Raw genomic sequence first — 16,346 nt, forward strand, 5'->3', positions numbered from 1 at the left:
GGGCCTACAGTGTTTGTGTCCAGACATCAAAACATCGACGGTAACAGAGAGTATAATGGGGATAAAAAAAGAAGGCTGTCTATGAAGTAAATGTATCTTAATAAATAACATATTAAACAAAATATAGTAACGCCTTATTGGCTGTGGTGCGCGAGCTGATAAGCGATTGAGCGCGCAGCGGCATAAACGCGGAAAATTAGTATAGTTCGGTCGGATATGTAACGTTAAATGGAAAAGAAAGTAAAATGAAGCATGCATTATTATTTACTTTAACTGATGGTGAGAGAGCGCACTTCTGTTGAATGCTCTATCGTTCGTTCACTCAGCAAACGTGTCATTAGGATTAAAACTGAATCGTATATGTAAGTAACATGAACTGCTACCTGATTTATGTAAATACTCTGAACCCTAAATAGATTTACACAAACTGAGAAAGTCAAAAAGCATTAAGGTTCTCCCCTACCATTTGGAACATTATAAAGATCCATCTATATTTAATTTATACAGTAATGAGCATGCAGTGTTATTTCACATTTGATTACTTTATTCAAATTTCTGTACCTGAAAACTATGTTAGACCTAAACCTGGAAAACTCTAAAAACACTGTTTATTTCATTTGTAGTCTTTCTTTGTTCTATTGTATTTATTTGTGCTATTTGTAATTTGATTTGACTGTTTACTTGTCTTTAATAATGTTTTAAATTTACATTAGGCTAGTAGTTTTGCTTTAGTATCAAAATTGTAATAGAGAATTGTGATATTTAACTAGTATAAACATTTAAACGCATGCAGTGACCCAATCCTTAGCACTGAGCCCTTCTGAAGCAGCTCTAAATATGTGCTGTCCTATAAATTAATGCTAAAATATGATATAGCAATAGAATGAACAGTGAAAGTAACAGAAGATCATACAATACATTTTAGCAGGCTTAATTAAGCATGAAAATAACTGAAGGAATTATATTTGCTTTACAAATTAAGCCAACTAATAAGATTTATATTCTTTTGGTTTCTCTACCCAATACATTTAAAAATTACAAATGCAGTGAAAAAACAGGTATCTGTATTTGGTATTGGCAAAAAACAAAAATGAAAGTATCGGTATCGGACTGGTTCTGAAAAAAGTGGTATCGGTGCATCCCTAGTTTGTACTGGACTTTTTTGAAAGTTATAATCAACTGTCTAAAAAATAAAACAGGGTTCACAACCTGTCTAAATACGTTCACCTCGGCTCATTTATTACATTATAAAGGGTATAAACTATATAAAATCACATCTTAGTAAGACAAAAGTCAACATGTAAACCGCTTTAAAGTTTTTTTTTTTTTGTTTACATATATGTATCAGTAGATGTTCGAATAAGTTGAAACACAATACTTATATTTAAAAGTGTAAATCCGGCAATGTCTCTCGAACAAAATCCTGTCACCGGCACAAAATATTCTGAGGTAGGCTATGACGCGAAGGATCCATTGCTGCATTCGAAATCTAATGCTTTCTTATATAACATGCCAAAACAGTATTGCCGAAAGAGTAGTATGTCCGAAAACAAAGTATACGAATAGTCCCTGGCCTGGATGACCTACTTCTGCCGAGATTCTGAAGTGCACATTCGATGGACACTTTACTATCCCGTGAGGCCATGGGAGGGGATTTATGAATAGAATTAAAGCGACGCAACTGACGTTTGTAGATCATGTGACAGTAACAACATGGTGGATGTAGTGTGTTAGAATTTCATTCATACTACATTTTTATACTAAATAGAGTACTTTTTTAATGGTCATGGAATAAATTCAAATGTAGTACCTACTCAGACAGTACACGATTTTGGACGAAGTGCATCTGTTGTATCCTTCATTGACCGGGAAATAAAGGACACATTTCCAGGCCTCATTTAAAGGACCCTTTGATTTGGGACAGCCTTTGTCTCTCACCGCTGTGACACAATCAGCCTTTAAATACAGCCTTTGAAGGATGCTGTCTCTGAATTGGGACGCAATTATTGAACGTCAAGAAGACAGACAAGCTGACTGATATAAACAGCATAAGATCCCAGCTGCATCCGAAACTGAAGGCAGTTCTTGGCTGTCCAGTCACTCACTTCTCAGGCAGTCTTTTGTTTATAAAGACACTGCTTAAGGAAAATGGTTTTGATTCTTAAATCCAAAGTATCGATATTTTAGTCTGTTGATGCGTGCACAGAACTTCACTTAACATTCATAGCGCTCCTCCCATCCAATAAATCGCATTAAGCTTTGTTACTTTTGATATAAAACAAAGCCTCCGCTTTCAAATTCTGTAAATTTTATTACAAAATACTATCAATAAATACAGCTTCGGTGCTCTTTAATGTGGTTTGACAGATAGCTGTATCCGCCTCAGTTCAAGCGAAGTGGCAGCGCACGTGAACCGATCATATCTTCCTCCTTACTGCTATAGCAAACAATAAAACTCGAATGAACATCAGAAGGTATGTTGAAAGATACTGTACAGTGCAATTTACCAAAATGTAAATTGCCACAGACCGCTTCCGCTTCTTCTGGTGATGCGTATGTGGGGTAACGCCAAGGGGGTAATCCACCGACCGGAAGTTGAAGCCGGCCGGGTGCCGCCATGTTGTAGCAGAACTTCACTTGCGTTAGCATTTCCATTGACTCCCATTCATTTTGGCGTCACTTTGAGAGCGAATAACTTTACATCTGAGGCGTTTAAAGACTCCATTTTGTCCATTATTTATTTCTAAAGAAACACGACAATGTATAAAGGGCTCCATTACCTTCTATGTTACATTATGGCCCTGTAGAAACAGATTTAGTAAAAATAGGCTAACGATTGCGTCATAACCACTCGACTCTCTGTCGCGCTGTACAGAAACTACCGTACAGACAGGAGGAGAAGCTCGCAGGCAATCGGGGGGACGTCCCGTCAAGGGAGAAGCCCATAGATAATGAGTCCATAAAAGCAACGGAATACTTACTCCTGCTCACTCACGCCAAAGAACTCTTTGCTCAAGTTCCCCGTCTCTGCAAGATTAACGTTGGCAATTTTCACGCACAGCTACTAGAAGATTAACGTCTGTCAGACAGGTTGCTCACGTCATCAAGCTTAGTTTGAGTCGGTTTGAGTCTGCGCGTCAGGAACGGAAGTGCTCAAAAATCGCTAAAAATGGGCTTCAACTGTCTCAACTGAGTTCCAATGAGATGGCTCTGTCCACTTCTTATACTGTCTATGGGTAACGCAGCGCTGTTTTATCATTAGATACATTTGAGTGTGTGGAAAGTTGTTATAATGATACTCTGTACATTCGATCGGTGGCTACTATATGAGACACTTGTTGCACACTGCAGTGAGATCGATATTAGGCATGGAAAAATGGTACTCGCGGTAAATCAAGAAAACAAGATTTAAACAAAAAGACTAACTGTTGAGCTGTATAACAATGATTAGTTGTCTGTCGATGAATGTATCCAACCGTTCTGTCGATGAACATTTGCTCACCTGTCTAATAAAACAAATAATATATTAAAGTGTCTTTGGTGTTTCCATGGTTTCTACAAAATAAAACCGGAAATCGAGGGTAACGCGGGTATGATGTCATTGATAGGCGACCCACGGACTGTGTCCTTGTCACAACTGCTTATTTCTCAGGATTTAAACATTCTTAGAAACATTTATGAGACTGTAAGTACACAAATCAACAAAATATATAACATTGCTCAAGTGGTTTTTGGATATTTTAATCCAAAAATCTTACATAGTGCACATTAGTTGAGATATATGATTCTTAAGTAGATTGAAAAAAATAATAATTGTAAGTGCTTGAACCCACATTTCAGGCACACCGAATCATACTGACGAGATTTTAATTTAGTCCCTCTCTGCACACTTTGGCCCCGCTGTGCCCCCCTAGAATCCTACAGTCGCCACGGCTCCTTGGATACGCTGACTGACATCGGCACCTCCCCTCAGTGCAACGTTTCCCTGATGAGCGATGCTCCTATAGCACACTAACAGAGACTTGTCCATTTTGTCAGCCACTTTTCACTAGAGACAATAAGTTGCGCGTTACCACTGTTTTCCCAGAGTTTGTGGGGACTGTGACTCCCGAGGCATGCTTCACGGATGGCCGACAGTGTTGTGGTCCCTTTGTGAGTTTCTCCACAGTGCTCTCCCCTGGCTGAGGCTCGCTGCAGCTGTGGCTTCTCAATAGGGCTTATTGTAGACGCGCGGAGTGTGAGCGAGCAGCGCAGTGATTGAGCGGAACGGAGGGAAAGACGCATGTAGTGCAGGGATGCTCCTGAATATGTTTCCTTCACTCATTCGGGAAGAGCGCGTCTAGAGCGCCTGCGACATGACGGAATCCTTCTGCATTTCCACAAGAGCATTGACAATTTATACGCACACGAAGGACCAAGAGGAAAAGGTGAGAGTGATTTTTGCAGTGTTTACTGAGGTGCAATACCGTACAGACTGAGTGTATTTGCGGTGCCCGTTAACATAGCATACGGCTACAAAATCATTAAAGAATAATATCTAAAAGTTGAGAAAGGGCAGTAGGCTACTGTTTGTTATTTTATGTATTTATTTTTCAGAAAATGTCTGTTTTATTTAACTGACTGCAATGAAAGTAGCCTATTGCATTTGCTATGGGGAAAAATATAAAAAGGAATTAACGAAGCCTTTTTAATTCAATACAATATTAAATATATTCACGCACTATGGAGTTTCAAATATTGTAGAACAGTGTGGCCAGCATCAAGATTTTAAGAGCCGCTCCTCAAAGTTTCTCTCACTGCATGTGATGTTTTAATATTCAGCGCTTTTCCCTCAGGAGCATCTGTGATGTCCAAAAGTTAAGGTCTGGCAGTCAGCATATAATCGAGCCGCTGCGAAGTACAATTTCTCAGTCCTAAGAGCAATAGTTGGGACCTTGCCAGAGAATCACATTTGTAATGCAAATACTGTCGTCTGTAGTGTGACTGTGAAAGATTTATTTTTGATGGGCAAATAGCCCAATGTTAGTTACAGAGGTTGTTGTTTTTAATTTTCTGTGTAGTATTATACCAAAACAAAAGCAGATATAACAGGTACAGAGGTGCAGATTTTCCTCACACCTCCGTATCGATATCAAATACCTCTGTCAGGACGCCACTGCAATGCCAACAACAGCACGGAGGCTCGTATAGTGGAAACTTCGCTTGTAATGTGAAGCTGGCGGCCGCTAGGTGGCGCGTTGAGTGAACTGTTTGTGAGGCCAACTTGATTTAGCTTATAGGCTGTTCAAAAAATAATTGTTGATTTGGGTGTGTGTTGGTCAGTAGGCCTATAAAGTAATTTTCAGTATTATTCGCAGAATATGTTCAGTTTCCTTGTGCTGTCACAATTGCTTACTTCCTGACTTAAGATCTGGTTGTAGCCTATTTGCACTATCGTGCCCAAGCATAAATGGCTGTCTTCAGAGAGGGATGACCAATAAATGTCGCCCTGAAATCTGGGGGTCCCACTACGATTTAAATGCTAGCCCATGGCTGTCATGTTGTTTTTTTGGCCCCAAGAAAATATTATGAAAAAGGGAACCGCTGTTGTAAAATGGTAGTTTTAGGGGTTTTGACATGTTTGTGAAATGGGACTGGTGTAGTTTTGCCAAGCCATACTGTACACTGAAAAAAAGTAGCTAGTAAAATTCATAATCAATAAAAAAAAAAAAACTGCAAGGGAATTAGAAATTCTGAAATGCAGTCCAATAATATTGGTTTTATTTTCAACTTAAAAAAAAAATCATTATTATTTTTATTTTTTATTTGGCTGGGTCACCTATAAACATTTTGTACCAGGAATTTTAAACTGACTGTGTTTTGCATTAACATGATGCACTGATTGCACTTTTATGAAATAAATATGAAATAATGAAAAGGCTTTTTTTGTGCATGAAATGAAACAGTGCCAGAAAAATTGTCTTTTAATAAATTATAAATGTATTCTTTATTAGAAATTTTCATCACGCATTCTCATAAGCAGCCATATCCAGCCCAGATCCTTTCATAATCTTGTCATAGTCACCCTCAAGAGTCTGCACAGCGAAGGGCAGCCATAATAAGAAGGCCATATGCTACCAGTCCGCAATGTGCTGGGTTTGATGTCCAGATGCCAAGAGCCTTGCTTTGCTCTGTGTTCGAGCATACTGTCCCTGGTGCGTGCCACAATTGCTCTTGCACCGCAGGGGGGCTATGACTAGATAGTGTGTTGAGATGGGTTTTTGGAGCCGAGTCTCTGGCTGTGGCTGTGGGCGCTCTCTCACAGGGCGGTCTGCACTGAAGCCTAAGCTCCTCTCGTCAGATGGCATGGGGGGCTAATGAGACTTCATCATCCTGTCCCAGACCATTTGGGCGATCTGTGCTGAACACAAAGTCCGGGGCCTCAGCCAAACCTGACAGCGAGCAGATTCGGGCGTGGAATGTTAGTGGGGGGCTGGAAGGAGAAGAGAAACAAATATAGTACACTCATTGCATGGCATATAGTCCCCTTGTAAAGTACAATAATTCATAATAGGTTTTTAGTCACAATCCATTATTTGATCCATCCAAAATAATCAGAGAATAATCAAATAAAACTAAAAAGGATTTGTGATGGATCTTAATACAGATTGTTTCAAAGAAGAAACTGAAAAATAACATTGTAAATTCATCAATTTTGAAACAATTTCAATTTAAGCTGTAAAGCAGCTCTACAGAAGATAATAGAGTGCAAGAGTTGGGTTCCAGAAGTAAAAGCTCCATTCATTTTCTCCATAGGGGAACAACAACTATAACTTGTAAAACTTTAAAGACAGACCTGTTGTGAGCTCATAGGTTGTTAATTGATGGTATATACTTTTGTTGAAGCCATCTGTTTCTATTATTTCAACTGTCAGTTTATTCAGTTCAATAACTGTCAATGTTGCAAAGTTCATCAATTATGAAACGAGTTCAGTTCAGCTATAAGCTGCTCTGCAGAAGGCATTATACAGCTAAAGTCAGTTCAATCCTGATTCAGTTCGGTTCAATAATGGTGTCGATGTGGCTGGCTCCAAGATTGTGACATGCTGCCCTCGTGTTAATTTCTGAAAAAAATTCCTTTGCATATTGTGTTGTAATTTTCCTTCATTATAGTTTCAGTCCTAATCTGGGTCCTAAACAATTTAGTCGTGCAAACTTGTCCTAAGATATTGCTTCAAACGCACAGCATTAAAAAATCCCTGGGTTTGTTTCCTATGTCCTTGTTTGCTGTGTTTTAATGCAAGCGAATGATAAATGATCCATATCACCTTCCAGCTCTCTATTAGTCTACGCTACGCTATAAACATTCCAGATTCAAAGCTCTTTTTATTTCGCAGCAGTGTTATGTAGCACTTCAAGGAAACTAGTGGAGGTCAGAGATAATTGAGATGTGTAGAGGATTATTTTGCCATAACTGTGCTTTCTTGATACCCATCGTCAACCATTTTTGAAAACTTTTTGTTGAATCTACTCAGTCAAACGCATAGAGATCTAATCAGCTGCTAAGCACTTGTAATTCCCCTATAAAGTGAAGCTTATGATAGAGATTACAGGCTTTAGATGAGACTTTTCCCCACTGAAGGGTCCTGGCACTGTGGTCTTCTGAAGAAAAGCGCAAGACGTTCTGTTCTTCTCCAGCAGCGCTGGTGCTTTTGAGCTTGGAGAGAATACAAGGAGGGAATGCAATCCCAGAGGGATGCTTTTTGATTTACTCTTCTGTTCACCTTCAGTGCTCGAGCTTCAATTATGCTATTATTTTGCAGAGTTACAGTATCTGTCAAAGCTTTAATGTCGCAGATGTGTTTAACACCTTTTATTTAAACCCTATATTACCATCAACACTTTTTAAGCTACCACTAATGCTAACACTTTGAAACAGTGACATGGTTTTAAGCCCACCTAACCTGCAATAAATATAATGAATCTTATGCACATGCTGCGATAATTGCGTAGTTTTGGATTGCCACGCACTCTAAACCCAATATGGAAGTTGTTCTCTCTGTAAAGCGTAGGTCAGATCTCATCTTTTCTCGGACAACGAAGGATTTCTGTGGAGATTTGACATCCCGTTCAACATCAAAATAAGCTGTTGAGGCGTGAATCCTGCTGCTGTTGGTTTGAACTGCTGGAAGGACAGATTTCTCTAGAGAACGTATATGTGCTCTACCTAAATCCCTTTTGAACTGTTTTTTTTTTTTTTTTCAGACTTGTAAGTGTTTCACTTTAAAAGGATGTTAGAAACACCTAAAAGGCTCTCTTGGACCGAGAAGCTCCAGGGACCCCTTAGGAGAATTTTGTGCCTGGAATTTTGTCACTTCAACTTAGAGTGCACACTTTTAAGTTGTAGTTCTCCTTTGCAATTTGGAGCATGAGGGTTTTTGTACAATATAAAAATCCAGTGCCACTTACATAACACACTTTTAAGGTGCAGCGCAGCTTTGTAGTTCTTAGTAGCAGCTCTTGAGCTGGAGGTTGTAGGTTCAAACCCCAGATGGGTCCATTCATGAGCCACTGCCATTGTGCTCTTGAGCAAAGCGCTTAACCAACCCCAGGAAAAGTTTCACACAGTACAAAAGTCACATTAGATTTAAAAAGTGACTGGCAAATGAAGAATAATATATGATGATGATAAACTGTGGGTCAAATAAATTCATTTCATTGTTTTATTTTGTCAGGAACTATTAGTTTATTTAGAAATACATTAAAATGCAATTCATACCTGTTATACCACTTCTATGAACATCCACATTGAAATTCATTTAGATAGTTTTAAGTTAAAAATGGTACATAATGAAGAAAAAAGCCTTGAAAATAATTCAATTCTTGAAAAGAAAACATTAAGTACTTGGCATAATCTTTTGTTAGTTTTTCTTTAAAAGAAAATGAACAAAGATGCTTCTCTGCTCATTGATATTTATTAATAAGATAATTTGACCTTTTTATGACAAAGCAAGGAGGTTGTAAAATGTAATGTGGTGTTTACCTTTTTACCTTAAAATATATTTTAAAGATGTGTACACACATTCAAGATGTAAGCTAAATGTTATTACGTTTCGCTTGATAGATCACGTGACATTATTATTAATTGAGCATTACATTGAAAACTTTTACTTTATTAATTTTGTATTAAATGAAAACCTTTTTTTGAGAATGGTAAAAAAGCCATATAAAATGGTTTCAAAACCATATGAAACCATCATGAATACAGAGAACATGTGTTTTAAACTTATTTGACATGACCCATTATGCTGCCTTGCATAAGACAAGTATGCTCACTCCTTTGTTGAGACTTGGGATGGTACATATTTGCTTTATTTCTCCAAACCGTTGCATTGGAACTCTATCCCTCTCCTTCCGTCTGTTTCCCCCTCCCTCCCTGGTTCCCTTCAGCCCTAAAGATTAATGTGCTCCACTTTCAGCAGTGCTGTCAAATGCCCATCCAGAGGAAAGAGCTGAATGTCCGTTTTGCTCACCTGTAGTGGTCTGCCTGCACCTGCATCTCAGACTGCAACCTCTGAAATGCCAAAAGTCATGTTGTTTAAATCTGTGGTTCAAATGTGAAGTGATATTGTAAAAATGATGGTAAATCAAGCCTGGATCTGTGCTGACAGACTCTCTTTTTGTATATTTCTTTGACTCTTTTCTCTCACTCTGGTTTTCTTCAACCTCTCCCCCTGATGTCTGTTTTCACCGCAGGTTTGAGAGCTTCAGCTACAATCATCGTTCATTCCTGTGGTCTCTCCCATCAATCACCGGTCAGACGGTCTGCTCTATCCCGATACCCGCGCCAGTGCTGAGGGTGGTGCAGTTTCCCAGGAGAGACGTCTTAGCCTCAAGATCTCTGGTGCCCGTTCAATACGGAGGAGTGTATTTTTTTTTTGTTTCCTTTTTTTACTTTCATCCTTTCATCCAAATGATGCAGATAGGCTCTGCAGTGTGGACTGGACTGACTCTGATGACTATGCTGCTGTTGGCCCAGTGGGACGTGGGCTGCAGGGGGATGACACTGAACTCTGTCCCGCTCCGTCCGGCTTCCCTGAGGCCCATCAGAGCTAGTGTGGGTGCATCCCTTCAAAGACACAAGCGCAACTGGGTGTGGAACCAATTCTTTGTCCTGGAGGAATACACAGGAGATGAACCTCTCTATGTTGGCAAGGTAAAGCAAAATATATCCTCTGGCTCTGATATTTTATATGTACCGAGTCTAGTGCACTGAGCCCATTCCTGGTAACAACTAGGGCTAAGCACTATTGTTTAATTATTATTTTCATTTTATGTTGTATTCATTATGGGAAATGCATAAATTTAACAAATATCATCAGAAAAGGCGGAAAAATTGTGAAAAATACTGAGAAGGCTAAAATTAATACCTGGTATTGTTCAAATGTTTGGGGTTATAATATTGTTTTTGAAAGAAGTCTCTTATGCTCACCAATGCTGTATTATTAGATCAAAACAGTAAAAACAGGTGGAATATTATTACAATGTAAAATAATGTTTTTCTATTTTAATATATTAAAATAGTAATGATGCTGAATTTTCAGGTTCATTACTCCAGTCTTCAGTGTCGTTCTGAAATGCTAATTTGGTGCACAAGAAACATTTCTTATTATTATCGATGTTGAAAACAGTTTAATATTTTTGTAGAAACCGTGATGCATTCTTTTCTTGAATAGAAATAAAAATAGGAATATTTTGTAGCATTATAAATGTCTTTACTGTCACTTTTGATCAATTTATTGCATCCTTGCTTAATAAAAAAAATCGTACTGACCCCAAACTTTTGAATGGTAGTGTGCATCTCAGATACAGTGTGGTCACTTTTCGGTCAGTGTGTGACTACGTTCACCTCTGAATGTACAGTAGTTGATGTTGCACAATTAAAAAAAAAAAGGGGCGTTTATTTTCACTCTTATTTAGCATTGTTCTTTTTCAAAGAAATCACCCGAAATGGATGTTTATACCAGGTGTAAAAGGGATCTTAGATCACGTCCAGTGGCTGCCTGTTAACTGAGCTGACATGTTTATTTAGATAATGTACTTGGGGTGCCCAGAAGCCAGTAGAGCTGTCCAGTCGCAGACTTATTTCTCTGGAGTGTCTGGCAATGTCTTGTGCCTTAGCCGCACATGATCGCTATTTCTGCTAAACATGTGATGCTAATTAAATATGACTATAGCAAGCTATTGTGCATGGACCTGGCATATGCAGGCCTCTTAAGACAGACTCTTGCTTTTACTAACATTACTCTTTAGTAAAAAAAAAAAAAAAAAAAACATTTATTTGCAACTGGAACCGTAGAAAGGCTGCAAAGCCGGTTTGTTGACTGCATTGAAACATCAGAGAGAGTGAGAAAAAAAAATGCAATTTAAGGCCCTGTCCACACGGACACGGGTATTTTTATAACCGTGACTTTTTTTACGCGGTTTGGCCGTTCGTCCACACGAAAACGCACTGAAACCGAACATTTTTGAAAACCCCTGCCAGGGTGAGGATTTTCAGAAACGCCGGTTACAGTGTTGTCGTTTAGACAGTGAAACTGGGGTTTTTGCCTTGCGACGTCAGAGTGTGCGCCGTTATCCGCTGTGTTTGACGTCAGATTTGCGCTTCTGATTGGCCAACGTGGCTTTATGGTTAAGGTTTATATCGCCGCCTGCTGGCGTGGCATGCTCTTGACCGTGCTTGATAGCGTGTTTTTCCGTTTTCATGTAGACGGAGACCAAGCATGTGTAGACGGGATTTTTAAAAAAAACGCTGTAGGAAAAACTCCGGTTATAAAAATACCCGTGTCCGCGTGGACAAGGCCTAAAACAGAAATATTATGTGCTTGAAAGTTGAAACACTTTTGATTGTCACATTTGCTGAACTGATGTTTTGATATAGCAGCATTATATCTGCCAATTAGAAAGCATTTCTCATTATGGCACAGTGAAACAGATACCCTCGCATACACATGTCTCGTGTTTCTGTCATGATGAGGTTTAATAGTACTTTGTGAAGATGTGTCAATCAAGCTCCTTAATGAAGTACATGTGAAAAACAGATGCTCTGCCTGCATATTTCCTACATGTGAACATTTGAATCAGGTATATAACATTACTCTTAGGCTCTTTTAAAAGCTTTGCTAATATTAATTCACAGATAAGACAGTGGTTGATGTATGCTGTCCCATCAAAGCCCAGGCTTTGGCTTTTAAAGTGTTTTAGTCATTTTCCCTCATATTAATGACAGTCTGTAAATGAATGTGTAGCTTGTGAATGTCTGATCCATTGTTTGATCAAAACTCTTCGGCATGTGGATGATCATGTTTTTAATGAATATCACATGTAGTGTTTGATCAAACCTCTTTGATGCTATGTGGATTTTATAGTCGTACTGTGATCTACAGTAAATGAGCCACACAAAGAGGAAAAAAAGCATCATCACAAAAGGAAGCGTATTTTCTTTTATGTATTGGCTCCTCCAGTCCTCCAGCAATGTGATTGCTTTATACGCACAGGCTTGTAAGTAGTTAGCTCGATGCTAAACGCAAAGACAGCCAAAAGCTTTCCTGTTTTAAGGATAATGAGCCAGATACTCCAACACTCCACCTGCTCTACTATCCTTGGCTTTTACAATACATTATCTCTCAGCCACTACATCACACACCTCTCTACCTTCACACACTCAAAACCCTGACAGCCAGGTTGAACCTTATTAGATTTTGGCTCATCTCCAATTCACTCTAGCCGGAGGGATCCGGGCAAAAGAGAAGTGACTGAACACAAATGTTTCCCCCGTTCTGAATAATGATCAGCGGAGTAATGTACAGTATAGGGTGGCTTATCTTTCTATCTTCCCATAGGAAAGAGAAGTCGCGAAATCTCTTGAAGCTCTCAGATGTTTCTCCTGGACCATAAAGAGATTATGCTTTGGTTCTCATTAGAAAGAGGTGCTAATTTTATACCTCTATTGCTATATGTCAACATATGACACATTTGCGTCTATTTTTAGTTGATATTAACAAATTCTAGGATAAACATTTGGGACAAAGTTGATGAGGCAGAACTGAGAACTCCATTAAGCTATGAAAGGGCGTAGGGCGACCTTTGAGCAATAACATTTTCCTCCTGGTTTCTCTTTCAAATTTCTCCATCTTTCACATCTCAAGTGCTGAATGTATTCTGTATGATGGTCATTGGCTGGCTGCTTGTTCTCATTTCTTGGCTTTTATGTAGACATTCATCCTTTGATCTCTAGTGAGCATGAAAGATGGTCTTGTTCATCAAGATAAGAGTGGCATAATACAGACATAAAAGACAGGGTCCTCATAAACAACTAACCATAAGATCTATAGACTGTTTTCATATTTTCTTTCTTTTCATGCCAATGCCCCTTTTGATAGTATCAACAGCAAAACAATAAAGATAAGAGTAGTGGTTGACTGAGATGTTTTTTTTTTATGGCTGATACTGATATCTGGGGGGGAGGGAGGCTGATATGTTGATTTATATTTACATATTTTATGTTAATACATATTATTAATTGTAATTAAATTATGAGATGCACACACAATTGTGAGCCCCTATTTTACATAATTTAACACTATATTTAAATGTCACTTTAAATTAACAAAAAAAAAATTGAAATTATTATTTTTTTTTAAATGACAGTAAAGTTGTGTATAATATTACAAAAGGTTTCTATTTTAAATAAAATCTGTTCTTTTGAACTTTTTTCTCTATTCGTCAGAGAATCCAGATAAAAGTTTATTACGGTTTCCAGAAAAATATTAAGCAACACAACAACATTGTTTTCAACATTGATAATAATGATAAAAAAAAAAGAAAAGTTCTTGAGTACCAATTCACCACTCTTGAGCACACTCTCAGAAAATATGGTACAAAAAAGTTGTCACTACTAAGGTACCCTTTAAAAATGTTCTAATGTACCAATTAGGTACTAACTTAATAATAACTTATAACACTTTTGGTACCAATATGTACCTTTCGAAAGGGTACCGCCCCAGTGACAGCTTTTGTCCCTTTTTTCTGAGAGTGTATGATAGAGAGTAAGTGTACCGCTACTCTGCAATTACCATTAGACACAATTAGATAGCTGTTGTATTCTTGAGGTTTGAGGCAAATAGAAGAGCAGGAGATAAAGTCTGGGACCCAAAAGCTTTTATTGATCTTCAATACACAGTTTCATGGAAATTGCAAACATAACATTACTTAAAACTTTACATTAAAGGTAGACATGCACACTGTTGCAAGGTTAGTCATAAGTTCTGGCTTCTGACCTTTTGACCCTGATCTAACAGAGAGCAGAGACTAAACCCTTTCAGCAGCAATTTGGCTTGATGATGCTCTTAACTTCTAACAACCTGATTTTTATGTTCATGCAGAAAGTTGAAAGATGCGTTGTGCTCCTATAAAGAGACAAACACACTTCCTAGGCAGAGATTTGATGTCGAGACTCAAGGCTGATTGAAGAAGGACTTGGATGCTTCCAGAGAGAAAAAGAGTAGAAACTTTTGAAGCAATTTTCACATCAACTATCTTCATCTTTTCATTTATATCTTTGTTTTTTTGGCTTCAACCAGTCTTTGTAAGAAACATAAGAAAACTTTAATTTCCGTCTCTAATTAACTCTTGAAATAACATTTTCTTCTCTTGGTTTTATGGTTTATTGATTGTCTCTCACTCTTGATTCATGCTGGAAAACAAGATTTTTCTGTTACTGTGAACAATGAGCAGAGAAGCGTACAGAGCGGCTTATTCATAATCAAACAAGCAGTCTGACATACAGCAGTCCAATCTGCTCACCCGTTATTATCTGTGAAATTATACCAGAATGAATTTAATGAATATGTCTTTGCCATCTTGATATCGTACCATCAGCGACTGGGATTATTGCCCATGGTGACCTCTTTGCAGCCTGATGAATATGGATATGATAGGTCCAGCTTGAATAAAATGCTCAAAAGAGAGGGATGTCAAAGAGAGCACAATGAATAATGCATATCCGTGTCTCCGGGGTGAGTTCAGTAATATCAACAATTATTAGAAATGACCCCAGTGTCTCCACTGAAAGTACACATTCATTACAGTACTTCCAGGCGAGTTCACTTCGGAATAAGCATAAACAAGTGTCCGATGTCATTAATAGTTCCATCACAATTCCAAGTTTCCTGGACTTTTATCCTACCGTAATTAAAAATCTTGCCTCTGGTTCGGAATCACACTGATTTGACGACTCGCAGCTGCTTGTTGCCCTCTCATTCTCATCTTTGAGCATCATAAGATGTGCAGGGCCCGTCGGTTTAAATCCCTCAGCTGGGTGTTGAATGTCCGATCATATTCTGCCTATATTTGTTGAGTACACCAGAGAAAAAGGCTTTGAATCCAGCTCTAATTGGGGGGGATCCTTTGATGGTGCAGTTTGTGCAATAGCAAGGTGGGGAACGTTCCCAGGCCGATTTCCGTCATGGCACATTTGCATTTCCTTTTTCCTAGCCTGCCAAAAACAACTCGTAGCTCACCTTCTAAATGCGTGCTTAATAAGAAGCAGACCATGAGTGCCTCTGTAACCCTGCGGCGAGGATGAGGGATCTAGACTTTTCTCCCCTTCTGGCCACCGGGAAGCCTTTCGTCAGCCAGGCCGAGCAGATTAAACGCGCCCTCCGTCGCGCCCGCCCTCCCACCACATCAATGATTTGCGCAAACTGAATTAAACAAAATGAAACAGAAGAGAAAGAGCTCTTTTCATGTTGCAGATCAACAAGCGTTCCCCAAATCCTCTTTGGAGTGATTTCTAACATATGCTGGGTAATTAAATGCAGTGCGGGAGAAGATGGGACGCTTTTCATCTGCTTCCAGTCCGTACTGGTCCATGCCACGGCTATTTGTCATCAGTGCAGATGAAAGTCATTGGGTTGGCAGTCACGGCCTGGGCTCTGGTGCCAACCCTGCGAGCATGTGTGCGCGCACATATACAATCAGCAAGTATGGGTTCACACCCGAACGCCCACAAATGGAGATGGTAAAGAAAGTGAATTGTGTCTTTTCAGATAATTAAGGCTGAGGGCATTGAGGGTGTCTAGTCGCAGTCTCGCAGAGGTGCTTTTTAATAGAATCTGGCAGAGTCTTTCTCATATGGAGAGTGATATGAGCTGACACCACTGAATCTAATGACAGGGAATAAGGAATCCTCCACAATAAGGGAGAGATGTGGCTCGCACCTCCTTGGCAAAGAGCAGCTCCACAACACAATAAAATACCATTTGCATTTATATAGCACTCTGCAGGTGTTGATTCAGGTGAAATAT

At 38.9% G+C, this 16,346-nt stretch overlaps 1 protein-coding gene across 1 annotated transcript in view; it reads left to right on the forward strand.

Moving 5' to 3' along the window:
- Window positions 1-3,989: 3,989 nt before the first annotated feature.
- cdh7a (cadherin 7a) overlaps window positions 3,990-16,346 on the forward strand; it is a 72,122-nt gene continuing 59,765 nt past the window's right edge. Inside the window, exons 1-2 of the mRNA XM_056256641.1 lie at window positions 3,990-4,427; window positions 9,736-10,195. Of these exons, the coding sequence (XP_056112616.1) occupies window positions 9,953-10,195 (243 nt within the window). The 5' untranslated portion in view covers window positions 3,990-4,427; window positions 9,736-9,952. The remainder of the gene's footprint in view (window positions 4,428-9,735; window positions 10,196-16,346) is intronic.

This window comes from Rhinichthys klamathensis, unplaced genomic scaffold (assembly GCF_029890125.1).
Source record: "Rhinichthys klamathensis goyatoka isolate OS25496 unplaced genomic scaffold, OSU_Roscu_1.1 h1tg000127l_1, whole genome shotgun sequence".
Taxonomy (NCBI): Eukaryota; Metazoa; Chordata; class Actinopteri; order Cypriniformes; family Leuciscidae; genus Rhinichthys; species Rhinichthys klamathensis.